This window comes from Drosophila subobscura, chromosome O (genome assembly GCF_008121235.1).
Source record: "Drosophila subobscura isolate 14011-0131.10 chromosome O, UCBerk_Dsub_1.0, whole genome shotgun sequence".
NCBI classification, from domain to species: Eukaryota; Metazoa; Arthropoda; class Insecta; order Diptera; family Drosophilidae; genus Drosophila; species Drosophila subobscura.
Genome location: NC_048533.1, coordinates 24,065,789 through 24,087,044, shown reverse-complemented (window position 1 = coordinate 24,087,044; position 21,256 = coordinate 24,065,789). Strand labels below are relative to the sequence as shown.

The window sequence follows — 21,256 nt, the reverse complement described above, 5'->3', positions numbered from 1 at the left end:
GGTTTTTTATTGCTGTCGTTTCCATAAAGCGAAACACGTGTGAATTACATTAGACTGTGTCCCGTCCCCCCGTCACTCCGCTAACCCTATCCGCCCCTCATCAAACCATCCAACGAATTTGAAACCCAAGAAAATTTGACATAAAAAATGGGAAAGCAAAAGCAACGGGCAAAAGGATAGATACAAATACACATCCACAAGTGGAGGAGAATATGGTTGGAGTGTTTCTGGAATTGATGGGGGGTAGATAAGCAATCGCTCCAAATTGATAAGGCCATTTTCGTTGGTGTGAATGTAAAAATAGAGTTCGGAATTGGAGTCATTGAAGGTAAAACAAATCAAAAATCTATAAAAAATCAAAGATGTTTCCCACTAGTACCGTAAGAGAGTATTTTCCTTGGATATTTCTTAATTGCTTTTAAGATCACTTGAGCCCGGAAGCCACGCCTCGTTCAGAGGCGCCGATTGGCTGGCAACGGGGAATGAAAAACAAAACAAATCCACGAAGCAGTGAAAGCAACAACAGTAACTCTCACACACACACACACATTCCCATGCTTTAATAGTACCAGAGATCGTGGGCGAATGGGGAATCGTCGTCAGCACGAACCTGAAACCGAGCGGCAATTAAGGTGTGAATTACAAAAACAAAGCGAAGAGCAGCGCGAAAGAGAGAGAGGCAGCGCGGCATTTGTATGTAAATGATCTCATAAAGAGAGGGGTGGCAATACACAGTGAGAAAAACTGAACAAAACGATCTGTAAATATAAACTTAAATAAGTACAAATATTCTATCTGAATTTTAGGTATTAAATGATTTGAATGTGCGGACACACGTAACGGATCGGAGTTAGGTTTTTGGAAAAGTAATCGACATAGAATAAAAGTGACTTGAAGAGAACCGAGCTTATTAGTTAATATAGAGTGTGATACACTATATAAGACTAAGAAGCTTTAATATGTGGCACTCATTTCTCACAGTGTTTTTATATTACTTTTGCACATTTCCTCCCTCTCTTTCCTCTTCGTTGTTTCCTTTTGTTGTTTATAAAATATTTCCGCAACACAAACACATGTCGCACGGCTGTCTTCCACATACTTCCTCTTCTTCTTTGCGTTCTTCCTCTCTTCCACTTCCAAAGTTCTTCATCTAACGGAACAGCCTACGAATGCGCCATTTGGTTTCGTTTAGCGCTGTCTCTGCTGCTGCGCTTTCCTCTGCTGGCGTCGCTGTCGCTGCCCCCCGTCGGCGGCGGCTCAGATCAAATAATGCGATTTAATGCCATGTCGCAAATTGTCAAGCATCCGCTGCTGATGCCCCTACTCCACCTTCCAGCACCCTGGCCAGGGAATGCATTTGCTCCAATTTGATTATGAAATCCCTTAAAAAAGTGGCAACAAAAAAAAAAACTCAAAAATGTTTGCTTTGAATATTTTTTAATTAATTCAAAATATTTTTTGCACACTTTTTTGCTCCCGCTCTGAGCATTTTTCGTTTATCAACAAGTGGATTTTCGCCGTTTGAAGTGTGCCGCCTGAAAAGAGGGGGGGTTGACAAGAGTGGAGGGGACGGACGAGGGAATTGTTAGAGGCTGGAACCATTAAATTTTTCTAGACGCGAATCAATTTTCCAGTTGCGCTGCAGTTCACCGAACTGAGAGGCCGACGTCGCCGCTGACAGAGACATAATCGTAGGTCCTACGTAGAGATGGGGCATCCAATTCGTGCGTGATTTCACTCCACTAGTAAACTCCATTTATTTATAATCTAAGATGCTAAGATCTATGATGTGTAGCTTTAAGATCACGCCGATTGTCCACCTCTAGCTCAAGCCGTTGTTTTTTTTTATAGAGTACTATATAATTTTCGTTTTGATGTCTTTTATGACACTTTCAAAAACGGGCGCTGCTTTGACGTCAGTTTGAAGTTAGTTTTGGTTTTGGTTTCCTTTCCTCATATTACTTTGGCTCGTAATAATTTCGGCTGTTAATCTCTGGGAGCGGGGGGAGAGAGGGAGAGATCTGACATGGTCTAGGTATTTATGATTCCGTTTATGCATTTTTCTGTTTTATTGCTTAATTTTTTGTTACTTTGATTTGTTTCGATCTCTTCGCATCGAAGCCATCGGCGGCGGCGTTTGAAAAAAAGTTAATTGAGTTGTAAAAATTATAAAGTTGTAAAAAATCGCCCCTCAACTAAAATATCTGCCGGGTAAAAGTTATTCGATAGATGCAGATACAGATTGTATACTTACCATAACTTCCAGTTGAAACTAGCTGGTAAACAAAAGCGTAACAAAAATACACTTATTCGAGGTTTTACGATCGTGAAATGAATAGGCTCTCGGCTCTCGGCTGTCGTCTTTCCTTTGAAGGGGTGAGGCACGTTTTTCCCATATGCCTTGCTTTCTTGAATACATTTCGAACGAAAACCGGAGCAAAGTGGATCTGGGCAGATCACCTCACCCGATCATCCATTAAATATTGTTTTACAAAACTTCTTAACTTCTTTCCAACAGTTGTCAAGTTTAAGCTCCTTCAACAATAAAAATAAAGCGACATCTGATTACAGGTTTCATTTTTGTATCAAATCTCGCTCTATAAGCATTTTACGGTCTCCTCTGAATTGATCTTTTGCATTATCAAACACTTCCCATTATTTAGATATATGTACATATTCTTGCAATGAAGTCTTATCAATTTATTTAACAAGCATGTCCCACAAAAGTAACCCCTGGGAACCCATCGATCTTCAACCCATTATTAAGATATTCCATTCACTTGTGCTAACCCTTAAATCCTTAATGATCTTATCGACTCCTCATTAGCAACCGTAATGCCCTCAACCCTTATGGCCATTCAAGTTTGTTCCAATCCCAACCCCCGACAAATACAGCTGCAACAAGTGGCAGGCAGGTCTCTAACGATCCCGAGAGTGGGTCCCAGACTGTCCACCCCCGACCCGATGTCGAGGTGTCATAAATCCACATGTGGCTGTAAAGTGTTACTAATTTCTGTTTCTGTTTCCATTTCGATTTATGTGTCTCGGCTCTTCGCTGTGCGACAGTCGTCAACCGATCCCCCCAGTCCCAGAACGTCCCAGTTCCATCCCCATCCACATACCCATCCCCACGATCTTCGATCCCGCTCCGGGGCCACCTAATTTCACATGAACATGTTAATGTTTACACGCGTACCGCGATTTTTATGTTCGCCCCCGCCGCGTATCATCAGCGGCAGTCCAGTCCCTCGCTGTTCCCTCCCCGCCACCCATTTAACGATCCAACCAACCACCGTCTTTAGCTTATCTGAGCGATCCGACGGCATTTGCCGAGCTCGTCTTGGGGGCCGCCACCACCGCCACTCGGGCCGAGCTCCAGACCCCAAAGATCAGTCGCAGTTTGCTCGTCAGCCGCGGTGCCTCGTCGTGTCTCGTACCACAGTACCGTCTCGTATTGTATTGCCTCGTTCCGATCTGTACCGAGAGTCTCAAGATCTGTGTGGGTGAAAGAGCAAAAAAACAGCGAAAGATCTGGGAGTGTGTTTATGAGTTTATGTCGCCACTTGCCGTCGGTGGTTGAATCTGAGATCTGAAGTATTTTGTTTCGGTGCGAAGATGAGCGAAAGTCCGGACCCGAATGGCGCCAAGGATCGCGCCAAGCCCGTGGAGACCCTGGTTCTGGCCAATTATGCGCTGAAGGCTGAGCAGAAGCGTGCCGCCGGACAGGGCGGCCGCAAGGAGGATGAGCGCATCACCAGCGCTGTCATGAAGGTCCTCGAGGGCTACGATTGGAATCTGGTACAAGCCTCAGCCAAGTAAGTGATTGAAGTGAAAAAAAAGGGAAAATTCTGACATTGATAGACCCTAGAAGGGTTAAATTGAGTTCATAAATTCAGCAAAGAAGTTCTTGAGGAAGAGTTAATGATTGTTATATTTCGGCCTCTAAATTATGGTCTTGAAATTTGGCAGAGACATCTCCATTCCATCTGTAAGTGTATTATTATGCAGCTGGAATGCATCGCAGTCTCAATAATCCTCAATGAACCTTCTCCGAGAAGCTTTTGCAGAAGCCATGAATGACTAACCGTTCGGCATCCGAGTAAATCTCCCACCTTCGACGATGTGGCTGATTAACACAATTTCTAGAGACAAACACGTATGTACATACGTGTGTGCATATGTATGGGTTGTATTTTATTTAACTGGATAAACAAACGTTGGCGAACCGCAAAGAAAGAGAGGTGGTAAAAAATAAAGAAAGAGAGTTGGGAACAGTAGGGAATAGGCGAACGAAACGATTGGGGAATCTGTCGGCATATGTAAATAAAGTGAATTTACACACTCACACATATTAGACAAACCAACAAATGGATGAATGTGTTGTGTGGCGTGAGGGAAGCAACAAATTGGCCAAAGGCACAAGTAATAGGAATAGGAAAAGGAAAAAGAGACAAGATACAGATATGCGATGCAGAAATACAAGCTTCAATAAATGTGTGACAGCGTTGAAAGATGCTCGAAAATGTTGAAGAAAACGACGGAGACAAATCAATTCAGGCATAAAAAGCGAATAAATATGTTTTTAGCGTAAAGATGCTAACTGCTAACAAGATGGAGACGCTGGGGTTGGTTATGGGAAGGGAATGGGGGCTCTTCTTCGATACTCCAACCACAAACAGAACGTAAACCCAATCAACTGTACCAAACCGAACGGAACTGAAGACGGAGCAGAGCAGTCTGACTGCCTGCCAGCCGTTGACACTTGACAAAAGATGACTAGACTCTGGTGACTCTGGAGACTTGGGTCGTGAGAAAGCCACAAGCAAAACAGCGGCCTGATCTCTGTGATCCTTGGGGAGTCAGATCTTGGTTAGTTCCTCCACAGAACCACGTCTTCGTCCTCTGGTGTTTGTGCAGCAATTAGCAAATTTGTGTGACTGGCAGCTTCCTCCTACTGGTCTTTTTTGATACCCTTTCAGAGACTATTACTGTGATGAGCAGAAAGCAGTTTGCCCATTAGTTTTACTATTTCTTAGGATACACTTGTAGGATCCCAATCCTTCCAAAGATACTCTTCTTAAGCTTCTATGCAATCGTTAAGCTTCAAAGATCATCCAATTAAACCTCTTCAAAACAACAAGTTTTCCTTCAAGGGTATCTGCTTCTTCGACTCCCTGCGTCCAGGTCTCTCTCCGTGTCTGTGTTTGTCAGTTGTTGCCTCGTCGCTTCTTTGTTCTCGTGTTGCTGTTTCTTATCAAGCAGCGGGGACGTAGCGCCCCATAGGGGGGCGGCACTCTGATGGCCAGGGACAAACATCCTTGGGGCGAGCATGTATTCCCCTTACAACTCTTCACTGAGGGGCAGAAGAAGTGGAAGCTGGCCCCTCATTGGAAAATGCGCAGAAAGCGCTGTCAAGAGCACGTGTGTGTTTGCACAAGGATATGGGCGCCATTTCCTGGCCTCTATCTATTCACAGTTGTGTTCTGCCATACCACACCCCACTCCCACCCCTGACAACCACCTTTTCCCCCTTCTGCCAGCCCATAATCACACTAGAACTTGTTTACTTTGCGCTTTATGAGCCTTGTTTATTTCCACTTAAAATCGCTTAAATGCACATCGTCATGTCCCTCCTGCTCCTCCTCACAATCTTTACCGAATTCCCAACCGAATTCCCCCTGTCACCTGGATGTGGATTAAATCTTGTAATTTCTAAAGAATGCTGCAAATGGAAGGAATTTAATTGCTACACCCTTTTCGAGGGCCCAGATAAAAGCTGAAAATGATTTAAAATTCCTTTTGAAACAGAAAAGGGGAGGATTACACCTTATAGGAGTGCGGACACTAAAGATCTGTGGTAAAGTTGGGAGTGTTTGAGGGTTTGGTGATTTCAGAAATTAATATATTCATCAAAAGAGCTTCCCGTTTAAGTGTCAATTTTTCTCGGAACTCTCTTCAAAGTTGCAGAAACATTTGCATAATAAAAGCCAAATTTTATAAATCTTGAAGCTGGCGCCATAAAGTAGTCGCTCAGAATAAAGCAAAGATTATAGAACACGTTGTAGAATTTGTAGAAGAATTCAAATGTATTTTTGATGGATTTTAGTCAACCATTTTCTTAGCACATTTTGGCTCTTTATCATTCCGCTTTTCCATCTTAGATCTCATCAATTATATGTGGGTGTTGTACACCAACATTCCACTTAAAATTAGAAGAGATTCCTCTGTCTCTCCCTCTGTCTCGTGGTCTGCATCAATCCATCAACCAAGTTCCCCGAATGAAGCGCATAGCAAGTGTCGCCTAAGGCTGAAAATGTGGTTTCTTTTTGCTAATTTTTTATGGGACCCCACTCTGTGGGGCGGCGTAACCGCAAGAGTCGTATCAGAATTTATATTTCTGTTTGATTTAGTTAAATGAATTTCGAGTGAATCACTTTCGGGAACGAATCCCAATAAAAATAGGAATACAAAAATGCCAAGCAGCCACTTGAGCGGTCTCGCACATACCTATAGATACGCGTACTTACAGAGATATGTAGTTATAGGAGGGTTTGTTATTAAATAATACATTTGTCACCCCATACTTTCCCGAGGGTTGCCGCATGTTGCAGCCATGTCGGAGCAGCCAGCCCCTTCCTGCCAACAGCTTTGGAGTCTTATGCGCCGTACTCTATTTGCTCGACGATAAGATATGGCGCAGGAGGAGCCGCGTCTCCGTGTAGGACTTTGGCGACGTTATAAATATTTTATTGCTTATCTGGGTGTCCGGCCCGAGGTGTTATCACGCCCCACGACCAGGTGGGGTGCCCAGCCCCGGCCCTGGCCCCATCCCCATCTCTGATATCACCGAGAAGCCCTACATAGTTATTTCCAGGGTGGTGTTCTTTCTCGGTTATGTGGCGACGAGTCAATTTACATGCGCCCCAACAAGTCATCTCGGCCAGCCTAAACCAACACCCCCATGTACCCCATGTGGGGGCGGTAGGGAGCTCTAGTAGAGCAGAGCGTAGAGTAGAGGGTCTAACCACGTGACCCCCATCAGTGCGGTTAATAGTGGGAGAACCAAAGGAAGTTGGGGTACAGTGGAACATCGAACATACAACTGAGAGATGGCACTCCGATCCTTGGACATTAATTCCGTTTCAAATCGATTTTGAACCACTGTGAGAGGCTGACATGAACGACAGATTTGTTCCTGGCTGTTGCTGCTCTACCTCCTACTGTCCTTCTCCTATCCCTTTCCTATGTTTATCCCTTCCCAAAGACCTCCTTAACATACCCAACCCATGGATACATATGCTACCTCCTGGTGACCGAGCGGCAAAAGTTTGTGCTGCAGTGGCAGCAACGAACTGAGATACACGTGCGGCTTACAAGACAAATATTGATTTTGTTGCTGTTGTTGCCGCTGGTGGTGCTGTTGCTGTTGCTGTGGTTGTTGTAGCTGCTGTAGCTGTGGCACGGTGGGTCCGTGTCGATGTTGCTGCGGTGGCCATAACCACAAATGCCAGCCAAAAAAGTTTTCAGCCTCCAGACGACGACGACTCCTCGTTTAGCATACTTTGGGGCTGCCATTTTGTTCGCTGCAGGAATCTGCAGGACCTTCTCCCTTTCGAATCCCATTCAACTTGGTGAAGCATTTCCCCCTGAGGTGTTTTTTTGTCATTTTGTAGCGTGTCCCCCTAGTGAGTGGAGGGGAGAAGATTTTATGACCAGGTGAACGAAAAGTTACCCCGCCAACCGAATGAGTCACCGCGAACCTTTCACGATGTGCCATGTGAATAAAAGCCAGTTGGGATTGAAGGACTCGTCGCATAAGTCTGCAGGGGATTTCTCATATAAATCCTGAAACTGTTTGGGGACCAAAACGCGAAAGCTGGCAGCTTAGGTGCCGAAAATGAAGTGGAACATCAAATTGATGAGCTTCAGAGTGTGTTTATCATTTTTTTACACGCTTTCAGCATTCAGGAAAGGGAAGCACAACCCAAGAGGTTCTGGGAATTACACAATTGTTGCTGATTGTAACTATTAAAAGTAATTTGATATAACTTGATGCTTTAGCTACCAAACAACGAAAGTCCCTGCGCTACGAATTGATTTAATTTCTCTAATAAATATTTTCCCATATCCCTTTAAGGGTATCCACACTTCTTCACAACTCTTTGCTCTGTGCTCTGCCCTCGTCTGCTTTTTGTGAGTGTTTTGCAAAATATTAAACAACATTTTCGCATAAAATTGAACGCATGTCTGATCCGGTCATAAGCTTTTAGCACAAGTACATCTACCAACAAATCCGTTCGATATGCCATTTGGAAAAGGGTTCAACAGTTCAGGATTGATGTCTTCTCTCTCTCTCTCTGCCCCTATCGATGGTGCTGGGAATCCTGTGGCCTGGCTGGAGTTTCGTGGGCAGAAACACCCACGAGATTATGGATGGCTCGGATGCCGCCTAACCGGATATCCATTTTCAGCAGTGCTACTCGTCGGTTGCACGGAAAATCACCAGAGGCAAATAGGTGTGGCGAGTTTCCCACATTTTGTGAGACTCGGAAAACCGCTCAGCGCTGTCTGTTACACTAGACTTCATAGGAATGCATAACATTTGAGGAAATGTTGATGCTTGATGATTACAAGGAAATATTCCATGAATTTCATTTGCATTTCGGTGAACCATTCAAATGTGCTTGCACATGGCATTTGTGTGTTCGGCAGTTGAAGGTGTGCAAACGATTTGAGATAGAAATTTGATTGTTACTTTTAGCATGAAATAACTCATTGGATACATGGAAATGTGGGCAAAAAGAGTCATTTAGCATTCAGTAAATATTCAAACTGTTTTGCAGAATCCTTTGTTGCATGGTGTGATTGTTAGCGATGTGTTTGATTCAGAGCCACTTCATGGGAATCATCAAATGTCAGGGACAAACTCGCCTAGCTGGCTGACATCCCATATAGCATTGATTGTGCGGATAGTTGGCCCAATGAAGCGTTCTTCCACCCATGCACTCATCCACCCGCACATCCACAAAACAGGAAAAACAACAGCGAAACGATGCAGCATTCTGTACTTTCCGTGGAGAACCCGCCTGGCACTTAAACTGTCGCTCTTCATTGCCTGCTCGACGTACATACGCCCCAAAGCAAGCCATGCCAGCCATGTGGCAACGTTCACGCCTATTCAGATCCTCCCATCGTGTTCCTACCAGTACCCAGGCGGTCATTGGGTGTCCTTTTCGGCTCCCGCTCTCCTTGGCACTTCGTTCAAGTGCGTCACAGTCGCTGTAAAAATAAATTGACTTGGAAATTGAAAAAAAAGAGGAGAAGTGGCAGAGGCGGCAGAGGCGGAGGCGGAGGCAGCGCCAAATGAAATGATAACAGAAAATGGTCCCTGGATGAAGTGGGCCAAGAGTCGGCTTAAATAGAAAGCGAAAGCTTAAAAGAAAACTAGGCTCTGAAGGGTTTTTCTCTTTCTTCTGCCCCCCCGGTCAGAATCCCTAACCTAACCCAAGCCAAAACCCAGATGATTATCTGCTTCCCAGAACTGTTTCAAAGTCAATGCCAATGCGGACTCATTTCCACTCGACAAACAGCAACACAAAAGCTGAACAAACTCGGATGCAACTCTCACGGTAGCACCCTTATCGCCTTATCTCGGGGACTCTGACTCTCTGACTCTCTGGCTCTGCCCCCAATGTTTGACCACCTTTTCGGACTAACTTTTTGTGAAGCAAGACCGCAAAGCAAACAGCCAGCAGGCAGTTTGTCTCTGGGCAACTGCATCCGTTGGATGCATTTCAATGTGCCTCAAATTTGTGTTTGACAAAAGTGTCGTAAAAGAAGAAACGTTCGGCCGCTACGAAACGCGACACGAAGTGCGTGGGAAAATGTGGGGCCTGCCCGCCCGTTGCCTAAGCAAACAAGCTGCCGCTGCCGCTGCTTGGCGGCTGCAATTTGTTTACACTCACTGTATCTGTTAGATACATTTCATATTTGTGAACTTGTGAAAATCGCTGAGACGTCTCCACCTACAGCACTTCACCACTCCCGCCTCTGACGCTAATTAGGCGCATTTGTCCTCACATTGACATGCGCTTACAAATTGGAAACGAAAATTAAATGAAAATGGGCATGGAAATTTTCGTGGAGCTCTGTTAAAGCTGTAAATATTTGGACACTACTGCGGGTATTCCCCCCAGCCTTTACTTATTCGAAACTTTAATAACAAAACCCACTAATGGTCCATGGCACGGCTGATAAAGAGATGCGCCACAAAAGCCAACAAAGTACTCGTATCTCTGGCATATGCAAAAAAAAGAAAAAAAATATTCGTAATGCAAGCGAAAACGAAACAAAATTCTTAGCGGTCTTTGCTCATTTCTCATATTTTGCTCGCAAGCCAATGGCCACTTGAAGATATCACTTAATGAGATTTGCGCATCTCAAAATGCAACAACAGGCGGAGAAAATGGGAAAGGAAGAGCCTGCTCTTCGAAGACGAAGCGTGGAATACACTCGATTGGCTTTTGGTTTATTATAGCTGTGATTTGTGCGTTGCAAATAACTTATCAGAGCCGCAAGACTCTTTTTTGTGAGGGTATAATAATGAAGACGTGCTTGAGTTGCCAAGTGCCTGTGGGGGATGCTGCCATTCCTCATGAGGCGGCTGCAGTTTTGTGGTAGGAGGAGGAGGCACTGCCACATCTCCCAGTACAGCTAAACGAACATCACTTGATTCTGATTAGCGTGCTGTCAAGCGTGAGAGTTGCATCCACAAACAAACACAGATACAATGGCGATGGGAAGGAGAAGATGGGATCACGACGCCGACGATACCAACGGCAGATAAGCAGAGCCTCGGGCCGACAATCCACCCCAAGCCTGGTAACCGGGCGCACTTTTAATCGCTTAATAAGCTTGGACTTAAGATGAAGACCATAATTAAGAGCAGGCGGAAAGCAGGTCTTTAAAAATGCAGAGTTTCCTAGAAGAGCTTTGCACCTAGAAATGAGCTAAAGAACCGCTGAAACGACAGCTAAAGGATTTATTCATTGCTTAAATCATCCTTTGTTCTTTCTTTTAAATTGTGTTTAAATTTTTGCGTTGATCGTCAAAGAGTTTAAACTCAGATAAAAGCATTTATCAATGTTATATGTTAAATGTTATAAAAAGAGTTTTGGTTCATTAATTCTTACAATCGGATATGTACCTCAAAGTGTATGAGCTCATGTTAAAAATACTCTCACAAAATCAGATCAATTCACGAAAGTGTGCCATAGATTTGCACCAGAGCTCGGCTAACGCCATAAGTCATCCAATTGGTTTCCATCAGATAGTCATCCCCCGGAAAGGCCAATTTTTTAGTTAATTGGTGATTTACAAAGTCGCCAGTAAGCCTGTCCACCAACAGATCGTGCTAGATACACGAATAAAAACAAAGATTAACCGAACCCAGCATACTTATTCGTGTCCCTTTACTTACATCGAATGGGCAAGAGTGGTTCAGATTCGATTGTGTGACGAAGAAACCATAAAAGTAGTTAAAAATGGGTTTCGATTTGGGATTTTTCAGGAATTGACAGACATCCACGGTCGTGTTGTACAGAAATGGCTTATACCCATTAAACCGCTTCAGCAACGAAAAGTTTACCCACATCGCCAAAAGACGACAGAGTTAAACGCAGAGAAATATGAATGGCTTCTACACTCACCGTGATTTTCGAAATAGTTTTTTTGCGCAAGTTAAATTTAATGGATAAATATTTGTAGCTCCGATTCGCCGACTTCAAATAGCAATAATCAACTCCACTGTAATCCTCATCCAATGAGCTGCATTTTATGTTTGTGAACTCGAACTTGGAAGTAATCTTGAAAATTATATCATTACACTGGGTTTCCTCTGTATTAAGGATGTAGTCTGCAACTTACTGCCAAGACCAAAGACAGCAACACAACGAGCTGAACTAGAATATTCAGTCTAAAGCACAACTTACGGCATTCGTGGGCCAAATAGAACTGAGTTTTATTTTAAATCGTACCCTCACTTATAGTATATTAATTAATTATTAATTGTTTAATAATGATAGCATTTAAATAGCAGCCAGACAACAGACAGAAGTACATACATTTGTAGCTAGAGTTTGTATATTAAAAAGTGATTTCCAAACAGCCGTCCAGTCAGTGTGAAGATAAGTTTCAACCTTTTCCTATTAACTTTCAATCAATTCCATCTCAATGATCATCGCTCGTTGAAAATATTCTTAAAGTTAAACAGCTTTTGAGCTTAGGATTCTTTGAAGAGAGTTTAACAGACCGTAACCCCTCAGGAGTCTCTTACAAATATTTTGCACACAGACCTACATTTGAATATCTGACGAAACACTTTGCAGAAATCTCTCAGTGAATGATTTTCAAGGACACAAAAATCATGCTGCATGTTGCACAAGTAAATGGTGAATGGAGCATATTTCAGACACATCTTTTTGCATGCGTGTGGATTTATATTTATGTTCAACACTTTGTGTTTTATTTGCTTCGATTTGAGTGCAGAGATTTGGAAAAAACACCTGGGAACACCTGTTTATTGATTCGCTTTGATTGAAAACGGTGTCTGTCTTCTATTTTTTGTTGATTTTTGTTTGTGCTGAACTGAGTTTTTTGTGGCCTGGCATTGGGTGCAGTGAGGCATATCAAATAAACTGCCACAGAGAGTGGGCATTAGCACTCCCCCACATAGAGACACACACACGCACAATGGCAACTCAATTGAAAGATTTACCTAACAAATCTGTTGCCCTGATCATGTTGACTTAGGATAAATAATTCAATATATGTACATACATACATGGCTCTCTGGCAGTACATGGCTCCAAAGGAGGAACATCCCTGGCATTGTACTATGTACAGCCTGACAATCCAGCCCAAACCCCGCCCCGCCAGGCACGCCTATCTCTTTGATTGAATCTGTGCGTTCATTGTTGTAGTCTTTGGTGCTACAACATGCTAAATAAAAATGAATCTATACTTGAGGATAAAGACAATGAGAGAGAGGGAATACATACTCGTTCTCTTGTGTGTGAGTGATGGAGAGAACGATAGGCGGAGTATGTGCTTCGAGTATGGAAATACATTGATGTGTGTATTGTTATGTATGGCATTGTGGCCAAGAACTTATCATACGCCTCGTCAGTTTTATTTGAATGAGCTCGGATCGTTTTGTTGGGCAAAAGGAAATAAGAAATTAGAATGAGGCCTTGAAAACAGGAGGAAGATGAAACGAATATTCATTTATTATATTTTTATTACATTTACGGAGGCAGAATAAATTTCATTTGTGTTAGTATTGAGAACAGAATAAATTCAGCAAAATAGTATAGCTCTTCCTGTCTATATCCTACATATTTGTAGCAGATAAACATCCAACTAATAAGTATTTAAAAGTCGACTATTGCTTTTCCCCTCTTGTTATATGTACATATGTATGTCTACCCCTCGGTGGAGTGTCAAGCCTTTCGGCAAACACTCAAACAATTCAAATTAAATTTAAAGCAAATAGAATGCCAAAATCGATTTTCAAACCAAAATTTCAACTTGTTTGAAGTATTCTCTCTCACTCTCTCACTCTCTCTATCTCCCTCTTTCTCTTCAATACAATGATTTTTGATGATTTTTCCGGATTTTCGTGATTGCTTTTGTTTTCACTTCACTGCCACTTCCCGCTGCGCAGCACATTCCTCAATCGCAAAAGCGAAACTATATTTTGACTGCAATTTTGAACTTTTACGGCCCCTGTGGCCTTGTTGCCTCACGTTTCACTCTATTTCGTCTACTTCTACTTCTATTTCTCTACTCTCTCTCTTTTTCACTGAATTCTATGCGCTCTTTTTTTTTTGCCTAGCCCATGGGCAAGTAAAAGTTTTAATTGCAATTTGCAGTTTGACATTATTCGTTGTTGTCCTGGAGAAATGTTCCTTCGTGGACGTTCGTTTTGCAATTAATGAAAAACTTATTTTCCTGACCAGCAAGTCACTGCGCACTTGGGTAGCCGTTAGAAATTTCCCCTGAATTTCCCCACCTCATCACTGATTTCTGATTCTTTTCAAACTCTTCCAGGGCGCCCACGGATCGCAAGAAGGAGCACATCAAGCGTCCGATGAACGCGTTCATGGTCTGGGCCCAGGCAGCTCGTCGCGTCATGTCCAAGCAGTATCCGCATCTGCAGAATTCCGAGCTGAGCAAATCGCTGGGCAAGTTGTGGAAGTAAGTACATATAGCCCCTTGCGGGGATAGTAGTGGGAGCACGGCCACGACCACTCGAGTTGGAACGCAGAGCAAGAGAAATAGAACGAGGGAGCGTGCACCACGGGGTTGCTGCACGTCTCTGACAGCGTAAACGTTGGGGCATGAACCACTTGGAAAGTGTCTTTTATAAGCTCCACTTGTCGTCTCTCCGAGTGGCGGCCAAAGATGCAACTTGTAGGGGAAATAAAAGGATGGCATAGAATAGTTGAGGGAAATCTCCTTTAAGGTTGGTTAAGGGCGCTCCCGAGACAGGGAATTGCATTAGCAGACAGTTCTCCATGGCTGGCAGCCTGCTGAATGCTCTAAAAACTAAAATTAGACAAGCTCAAGCGATACCTTACCTCACCGCAAACACACTGTTTCCTGTAGCCCAACTTTATCGCAATTTAAAGCTAGTTCTACTGTGGCTCTCCACATCTTTCATTCATCGCTGCATTAATTCAGAACTGCCAGGCCAAAGAGATTGACCCAATCTGCGCCACAGCGGCGTCGCTTCCACACATATTGTTTGTAATAAAATATTGTTCGGTTCGAAATTAAAATCTCACAGTTCAGTGCGCGGGGCGACACAGGCGATAAGAAGTTGAATCTGCCGCTGGCCGATAAGGGTGGGGCAAAGCATAAGCATCCGCATCGGCTAATTGGGAATGCGGGACTGGACCAATTTGTCCACCAATAAATAATTCAAAATTGACTGCCGCTGACACAGACTATTTCCCTTTCTGATTCGCAGAAATCTGAAGGATAGCGATAAGAAGCCGTTTATGGAATTCGCCGAGAAGCTGCGCATGACGCACAAGCAGGAGCATCCCGACTACAAGTACCAGCCGCGCCGCAAGAAGGCAAGGGTCATGCCTCAGCACCAGGGAGAGGGCATAGCCCCCACAGCAGCCACCGCGGCCAACCCTTCCACGATTTCAGTCGGTGGCAGGCAGCAGAGGAGCTCCAATTCGGGGGTCGCCACCAACGGCCAGAGGCGTGCTCCGAAGGTTAACGGATCCAATCTGTGCTCCACGGCGGGCTCCAGCTCCAGTTCTACCTCAACCTCCGCCTCCACCTCGGATGTTTTCAGCAATGAGGCCTTCATGAAGTCCCTGAACAGTGCCTGCGCCGCCAGCCTCATGGAGCAGGGCCTCAACCTGAACAGCGAACCAGGCCTGGATTCACCCTGCTCCACGGCCAGCTCCCTTTCCTCCCTGACACCACCGGCCACGCCGTACAGTGGGTCCTCCGTGAAGCCCACCGTGGGAGGAGTTTCCTTGAATAGCTCCAGCCTGCTGCTCCGGCAGCTCAGCGAGCCGAGCAGTAATGGAGGAAATTCGGATTACGGAGTGCTGTTGGATGCTGGCCGGGAGTACATAGCCCTGGGCGACGTCAACTACAGCCAGCAGCAGCAGCAGCAGCAGACGCAGGGGGGCCCTGAGATGGACTTTCTAGAGAACATCAACGGCTATGCAGGCTATACGGGCCATGGTCGAGGGGTAAATTATGCCGGCTACTCTTACACTGCCGCTGAAGGAGGAGGAGGAGTGGGCCTTGCAGTTGGCGATTTCCAAGAGCAGCAGCAAGAGCAGCATCAGCATCAGCCCCATTCGCATCCACAGGCCACAACGAGCGTCAGCGCGTCACAGGCCAGTGGAGCCTTAAATTACAAGTCAGCCACTGACATCGATCCCAAGGAAATTGACCAGTATCTCATGGATCAAATGCTGCCCATGGCGCACCATCACTCGCCGCCTTTGAACTCCTCCGCCTCGCTCTCCTCGGCCTGCTCCAGTGCCAGTGCCAGCTCCCAGGCGGTCGTCGAGTGTGCGGCCTACTATGAACAGTTGGGCTACCCCCCCGCCCACAGTCAGAGCACGAACTTTGGCCCCCACCATGCAACATATGTTTCTGGGGCCACTCCACTCACCAATCCGCATCCACACACACATCCCACTGCTCTCAGTGCGCCTGAAACGCAGCAGGAATTGCAATCCCATTCGCATCCCCAGCTAAATCAACAGCAGCAGGAGCAGCAGCAGCAGCAGCATCAGCACCAACACCAGCACCAGAATCCATCGCAGCATCATCTTTGGGGCACTTACACTTATGTCAATCCCTAAGATACTTCATTTGCACATTTGTTGTCCTGCGCTGGAGCTTCCCCTCTTTATGGGTCACTCGAATGTCTTTCGTTTATTGGTTTATTGTCTGTGCAATGTGTTTCTGTGTGTGTCTGTTTGTGTCTGTCTGTGTGAGTGTTGAGCTCGAGGGTCTTTTTGGAAGATTTTGTGCAATTTAAGCTAATCGCTGCGATTTTCCTTTATGGCTGCATTCCGTTCCCCTCATCAATATGCTATTCTGATGGGAATTTATTTTCACAAAAGAAATGCGAAAACAAATGCGAGACAATTCCATATGGAAATTACTTCGATTGCTCGTAAAATGTACCTCGAAAGTGATGCTTGAATTCATAGTTAAATGACAGAAATACAATAAATAAATATAGTTTTAGCAAACTCTAAAAATTTAAATAAAATACATATGTATATGCATAGTACTTAGTGTATACGAAAATGTATGAAAAATGTGAGCAATTAAATATGAAATAGTTGTATTAAAATATAATTGATTATGTGTAAGCCATGCCCTTTTAATTTAACAACATTTGAAACGAAAAATACAAGAGTAAGTTCAACTTTTTTTAAAGTATTTTCGACAGAGGAACCACTGACAAATCTGAGCACATCAAGAGAGTATCAATTTCAGTTAGTCAGGTATTGAAATCTACATCAATTGCCAGGATTTTTCTGGAAAACAAACTTCCAATATAAATGTTATATTTCCGTGGGCAAGGAGACCCCTCCCACAGCCGGGGCGTGGCCTGTGGCAGTTTCCCACACTCTGTTGTACGTGTATCTCTATGGAAATCTCCAATCCCCATTTGTGTATCTCCATCTTCCGATGGCCGTGTGAGCGACACCTGTAACTGCTGTAAAATTGAAAAATAAATTCCACCGAAATTAACACCCGCCTACCAATACGAGTATTTGCAAAACCACAAACCAAGACAAAATGGAAAACATACTCATCCGCCGACTGTCGTTAGATACGAGTATTTTGTTCGCTTTTTTTTTGTGGGCTTAAATTTTGTTATTTAGCACGGCATTTATTTTATTTATTTAAATTTGTGAGAGCTTAAGTTCAATTTGCGCCTGTAACAAGTTGTTGTTAATTGAAGCGCAAACAGGAAAGGAAAACAAAAGCACAGCAAGCGCACAAAAAATACAGAAAAATCTGAAAAACGATGCGAACGATGAAAACGAACATTAGAAAACCAGAAAACCAAAAGCGTTGCCAAAATGGCCGTCAGCACAAAATGGCGAAGTACAAACAGAAATTTGTTTATGTGTGCACGCATTAATTTAGAAAGTTGGCCAACAGAAAAATTGCACACAGAGCAAAGTTTTGGTAAGTCAAATTAACACATTTACTGGACTCTTGGGTATTTTTTTCCATATTTTATGCACAATATTTATTTACCGTTTTTTTTGTCGTTTCTTTGCTCGAGAGTCGCTTTCTCACTAATTATGCAAATTACTTTTGCCGATTGCCAGTCCCAGGATTGAGTCAGATGATTTGCTTGAATTGATTATGACAGTCCGATTTAATTTGGGTAGAAAAGTTTTATTAATAATCGGGAAACAGTCCGAGGCTGAAACGGGCACGACGAGCAATCAATTTAAATCGATTTATAATAAATAATATATTCAATTTTGCAGGCCATGAATAGTGAAAGAAATTAAGCCTTCATTCGCCATGAATACTATCAGAATATTTTCCCATTTCTTTGCACTACATTTTACTAATAATTTCGTTATAAATTAAATTTTCGTTTTAATTTCGTTTGCGCTCTCTCGATAATTATGTAAAAAAAGGCCTGGATATTAGGTGAATAATTGAATTAGCTCAACCTTGGCTGGCACGTGGCAGTCGGTGAAGGGGCAACCCTCATGGGATTAACGAGCAGTTCCTGGGCACGTGGCAAATCGGAGGTAGAGTGGAGTGCATTGAAGCACTAAATGCGAATGTCATTCCTCATTAATTTCAGAGGCGGACAGGCCTAAACAAATGTTATGGCTGCCAAGGACAACGCAGCAGCCTCTTTGTGTGGCTTTGCGGCTCTGTGGGCCTTTTGTTGGTTTGTTTAAATGTTATTAAAACTAATGACGTTTGCAACAAACTTTGCCTTTCCTCCTTTCATATGGCTGGTCATGCAACGAGTCGTATGCGTCATGAAATTTTGTTGCTTGGTGCTCTCCGTGTAACTCAATTAATGGCCCAAGGAGACGAGGGGCAGGGTAAAAACTTTGGCGATGCGGTCTCACTTTAAATTCACTTAGAAGTTGAGCTTGTTCCTCTGCTGATCCGTTTTTGCAGAGGGGAACTCTCATTAGACCAGAGGCTTAGCACCTGAATGCTTGTCCGAACTGAAATGGTGTCCACACTAGATCTGCCTAATGGTCGTTGAAAACTTTTGACCCGCAAATACAAGGAGAGTAATCCACTGAATTGAAGAAGCGTAGCTCGTTGGAGAAGGTGGAGGTGGAGTAGAGGCAGCCTCATTCCAATAGATGGAGCAGAGGCCCAAGAATAATGGCAGCATTCCTGCTTCGTGTTTTCTCTTTCTTTCAATTTGGTTTTAACGGCAGCAAAATGTGAAAATGTCAGGCACTCAAGCATCTCCAGCACAAGCACAAAACAAAAAGAGAGAAAAAGAAAAGAAAATAATAATGTGGAACCATTTGAATAAAATATAAGGCGAGAAAAGTTAAATGTGATGCGAAAGCCACAGTCTCAGAGTCTGGCGGTGGCTCTTTCTTTCCCTCTGTGCTCTTGAAAGTAAATTTAAATTTTGCTTCGCTTTTTAATACCTTTGCAGAGTCCCTCACGCCGGGGGAGACATTTGAAATGGTGATGGGCATGTTTCAGCTATGAAGTCATAGAAATGTTGACTTTCTGAGAGGTTGCACGGGATAGGGAAGTTGATCGGAAACGTCACAGTCCCGAGTATGTAAATTTGGTGCTCCTGAGTGCAATCAAACTAAAATTAGTAGGACAAAAATATAAATCAGAAGGAAGGTAGAGCCGCATAAAGCAGTTGAAGGCCAGCTAGCACTGCTTGATAGCACTGCTTAAATGCCCAAGGCCGAAAGTATGCAACAATAGTTGAGTTTGTGCATCAATTAAAGCGTTCATTGTCGATTTCTATGGCCCGGCCTTATGCAACTGAAACAAATCATCAAGTCGAAGATAAGTTTTATTGACTGCTTACGCCAGCACTCACACTACAGGCATACACATCTGTTTATAGCTCTTTATTTTGGCTGGGTATAATGACCCAGAAAGAAGGTGTTCTGGTCGTCCTTGATGGCGAACAAAAATGGATGATCGACGATGAAGGGGTATGTCTTCCTGCGATTGGCTGAAAGAAACGCCCCTTTCACATCTGTCATGAAAATAAGTTAGTAAAGTTATCAAATCGTTGCAGAATTCGACTCACAGGTGGCGGCAGCGGCAGTGGTTCCTGCTTCGTTCAAATCAATAAAGGCCTTGTGCTTAACTTCAGAGATATGCATGTTCGTTTGCTGGACAAGGCTTTTAAAATTGGCATTTTCACTGAACATCTGCTTTAGCCCCAGCTGAAAGAAATATCAATAGGTTAATGCACAGCCGTGCAGCTTCCCCTCCATGGCATAGTCACCTGCTCCAGCACAGGATTAAGGGAGACATCAAACTCCATCTTAAATTTGGGCAGCTGCAGCCGCACGTGCTCTGTTTTCAATTGGGAACATATCTCGTTTAGCTCCACTCCACTAAGCTTCTCCTCCAGTTCAGCCAGTCCCTGCTCCTCCAGAGGCAGAATTATTAGGAACACAATGTCAGTGCCTTTGTAAGGCATTTCCAGTGCCTTGGCCTTCAGAGACGGCAATTCGGCGTACTTAAAAAACTCCGTCTGAAACATGGTGCTCACCCTCACCGTTTTCTTCTCGCTGGACACAAAAGGATGCAAGATCGTCGTAAATAGGGAGAAAGGATTTACCCAGTTGGCTTTGAAGTAAATCGCATTGATCAGAAGGGCTACAGTGTATGAGTCGAGGGTGCTGGAGCTGATAAGATCTTTGATTTGATGATGGGTCTTCTCTTCCACCCATGAATTGATTTCCTGTGCCACTTTCGCACTCTCTTCGAAGTTCACTTTCTCGGCAGGTGCGTTAAAGTATTTACCGACCAGTTCTTGATAGGATTGAACAAGCCCGAACCTCTTGGCCACGTAGATCCGGTTGGCATAGCTGAACTGAGCGCCTTGCGGATTTTGTCCCTTGGCCAAAAGTTGAGCGAATCCTTTTGCCACCTCGTTCTTATCGGCTCCTTCCAATGAGAGGGTCTGCTTGAGCTCATTCTCAGTGGTGCCTTCGGAGCCCAGGTAGGCCAAAACAAGCGATGTCCTGATTGACGACGGTGAGAAAACGATATTCTTAAGAGAATTATTTTTGGCCAGCGCTCCGAACAGTTTCAAGGCAAACTTGGTGTCGCCTGCGGATCCATCCGACTGGACCATCGAGAGGATAGACCCCAAGAGGAGCAAAAGGAAGAGCGCAGTCATGGATGCTAGGGAAAGAGGCAGAACAGAGGAATAGTTAGTGGCATTGCAAGAGAGCTTTGCTGGTGTGTCTCCTACCCATCGCGATGGAGCTGAATGAATGGTCTAAGCCGTGCAACGTATTCTCCTTTTATACCCGTAGAATTATAATTTAATCGCAATCTGTGACGAGAGGAGTTTCAAGAGTGCATCGGGCTTGTAGATACCTCTCTGAATCTGAAACTGTACAATAATGTGTACACTTTTGACGGGAATTTCCAATGCAGAGAAAGATTCCGCACTTAGCCTGTCTTTTTTCCATCTTATTCGGAA

The 21,256-nt window shown here is 44.0% G+C and overlaps 3 protein-coding genes and 1 long non-coding RNA gene across 4 annotated transcripts; 2 read left to right on the top strand and 2 right to left on the bottom strand.

Moving 5' to 3' along the window:
- The first annotated feature begins 3,387 nt into the window (after window positions 1–3,387).
- On the top strand, window positions 3,388–16,791 carry LOC117897904 (transcription factor Sox-9-B). The gene is made up of 3 exons (XM_034806983.1): window positions 3,388–3,815; window positions 14,110–14,256; window positions 15,032–16,791. The coding sequence occupies exons 1-3, from the start codon at window positions 3,616–3,618 to the stop codon at window positions 16,401–16,403; spliced, it is 1,719 nt and encodes a 572-aa protein (XP_034662874.1). The 5' UTR covers window positions 3,388–3,615; the 3' UTR covers window positions 16,404–16,791.
- On the bottom strand, window positions 11,258–12,889 carry LOC117898533. Its single transcript, XM_034808003.1, has 4 exons — window positions 12,842–12,889; window positions 11,709–11,864; window positions 11,480–11,626; window positions 11,258–11,413 (listed from the first exon to the last, which is right to left on the bottom strand). The coding sequence occupies exons 1-4, from the start codon at window positions 12,887–12,889 to the stop codon at window positions 11,258–11,260; spliced, it is 507 nt and encodes a 168-aa protein (XP_034663894.1).
- Window positions 16,792–17,397: 606 nt separating the features above from the next.
- LOC117897907 lies at window positions 17,398–19,048 on the top strand. The gene is made up of 4 exons (XR_004649117.1): window positions 17,398–17,751; window positions 18,219–18,231; window positions 18,392–18,477; window positions 18,627–19,048. It is a non-coding gene; the product is annotated as an uncharacterized LOC117897907 (long non-coding RNA).
- A 595-nt stretch (window positions 19,049–19,643) lies between these two features.
- On the bottom strand, window positions 19,644–21,041 carry LOC117897906 (serine protease inhibitor 42Dd). The gene is made up of 4 exons (XM_034806984.1): window positions 21,023–21,041; window positions 20,045–20,952; window positions 19,844–19,982; window positions 19,644–19,789 (listed from the first exon to the last, which is right to left on the bottom strand). Exons 1-4 carry the CDS (start codon window positions 21,024–21,026, stop codon window positions 19,659–19,661), a joined length of 1,182 nt encoding a protein of 393 aa, XP_034662875.1. The 5' UTR covers window positions 21,027–21,041; the 3' UTR covers window positions 19,644–19,658.
- Between the last annotated feature and the right edge of the window lie 215 nt (window positions 21,042–21,256).

Bases quoted from the DNA above. Each gene is read 5' to 3' on its own strand.
- LOC117898533 (XM_034808003.1), bottom strand. From the start codon at position 12,889: ATGCCAGGGATGTTCCTCCTTTGGAGCCATGTACTGCCAGAGAGCCAT. The intron at 11,865-12,841 runs GTATGTATGTAC...ATAATTTTCAAG, and splicing joins ATGTACTGCCAGAGAGCCAT to ATTACTTCCAAGTTCGAGTT. The intron at 11,414-11,479 runs GTAAGTAAAGGG...TCGTGTATCTAG, and splicing joins ACCACTCTTGCCCATTCGAT to CACGATCTGTTGGTGGACAG.
- LOC117897904 (XM_034806983.1), top strand. From the start codon at position 3,616: ATGAGCGAAAGTCCGGACCCGAATGGCGCCAAGGATCGCGCCAAGCCC. The intron at 3,816-14,109 runs GTAAGTGATTGA...AAACTCTTCCAG, and splicing joins CTGGTACAAGCCTCAGCCAA to GGCGCCCACGGATCGCAAGA. The intron at 14,257-15,031 runs GTAAGTACATAT...TCTGATTCGCAG, and splicing joins TCGCTGGGCAAGTTGTGGAA to AAATCTGAAGGATAGCGATA.
- LOC117897906 (XM_034806984.1), bottom strand. The intron at 19,983-20,044 runs GTGACTATGCCA...TATTTCTTTCAG, and splicing joins TTAATCCTGTGCTGGAGCAG to CTGGGGCTAAAGCAGATGTT. The intron at 19,790-19,843 runs GTGAGTCGAATT...TTTTCATGACAG, and splicing joins CACTGCCGCTGCCGCCACCT to ATGTGAAAGGGGCGTTTCTT.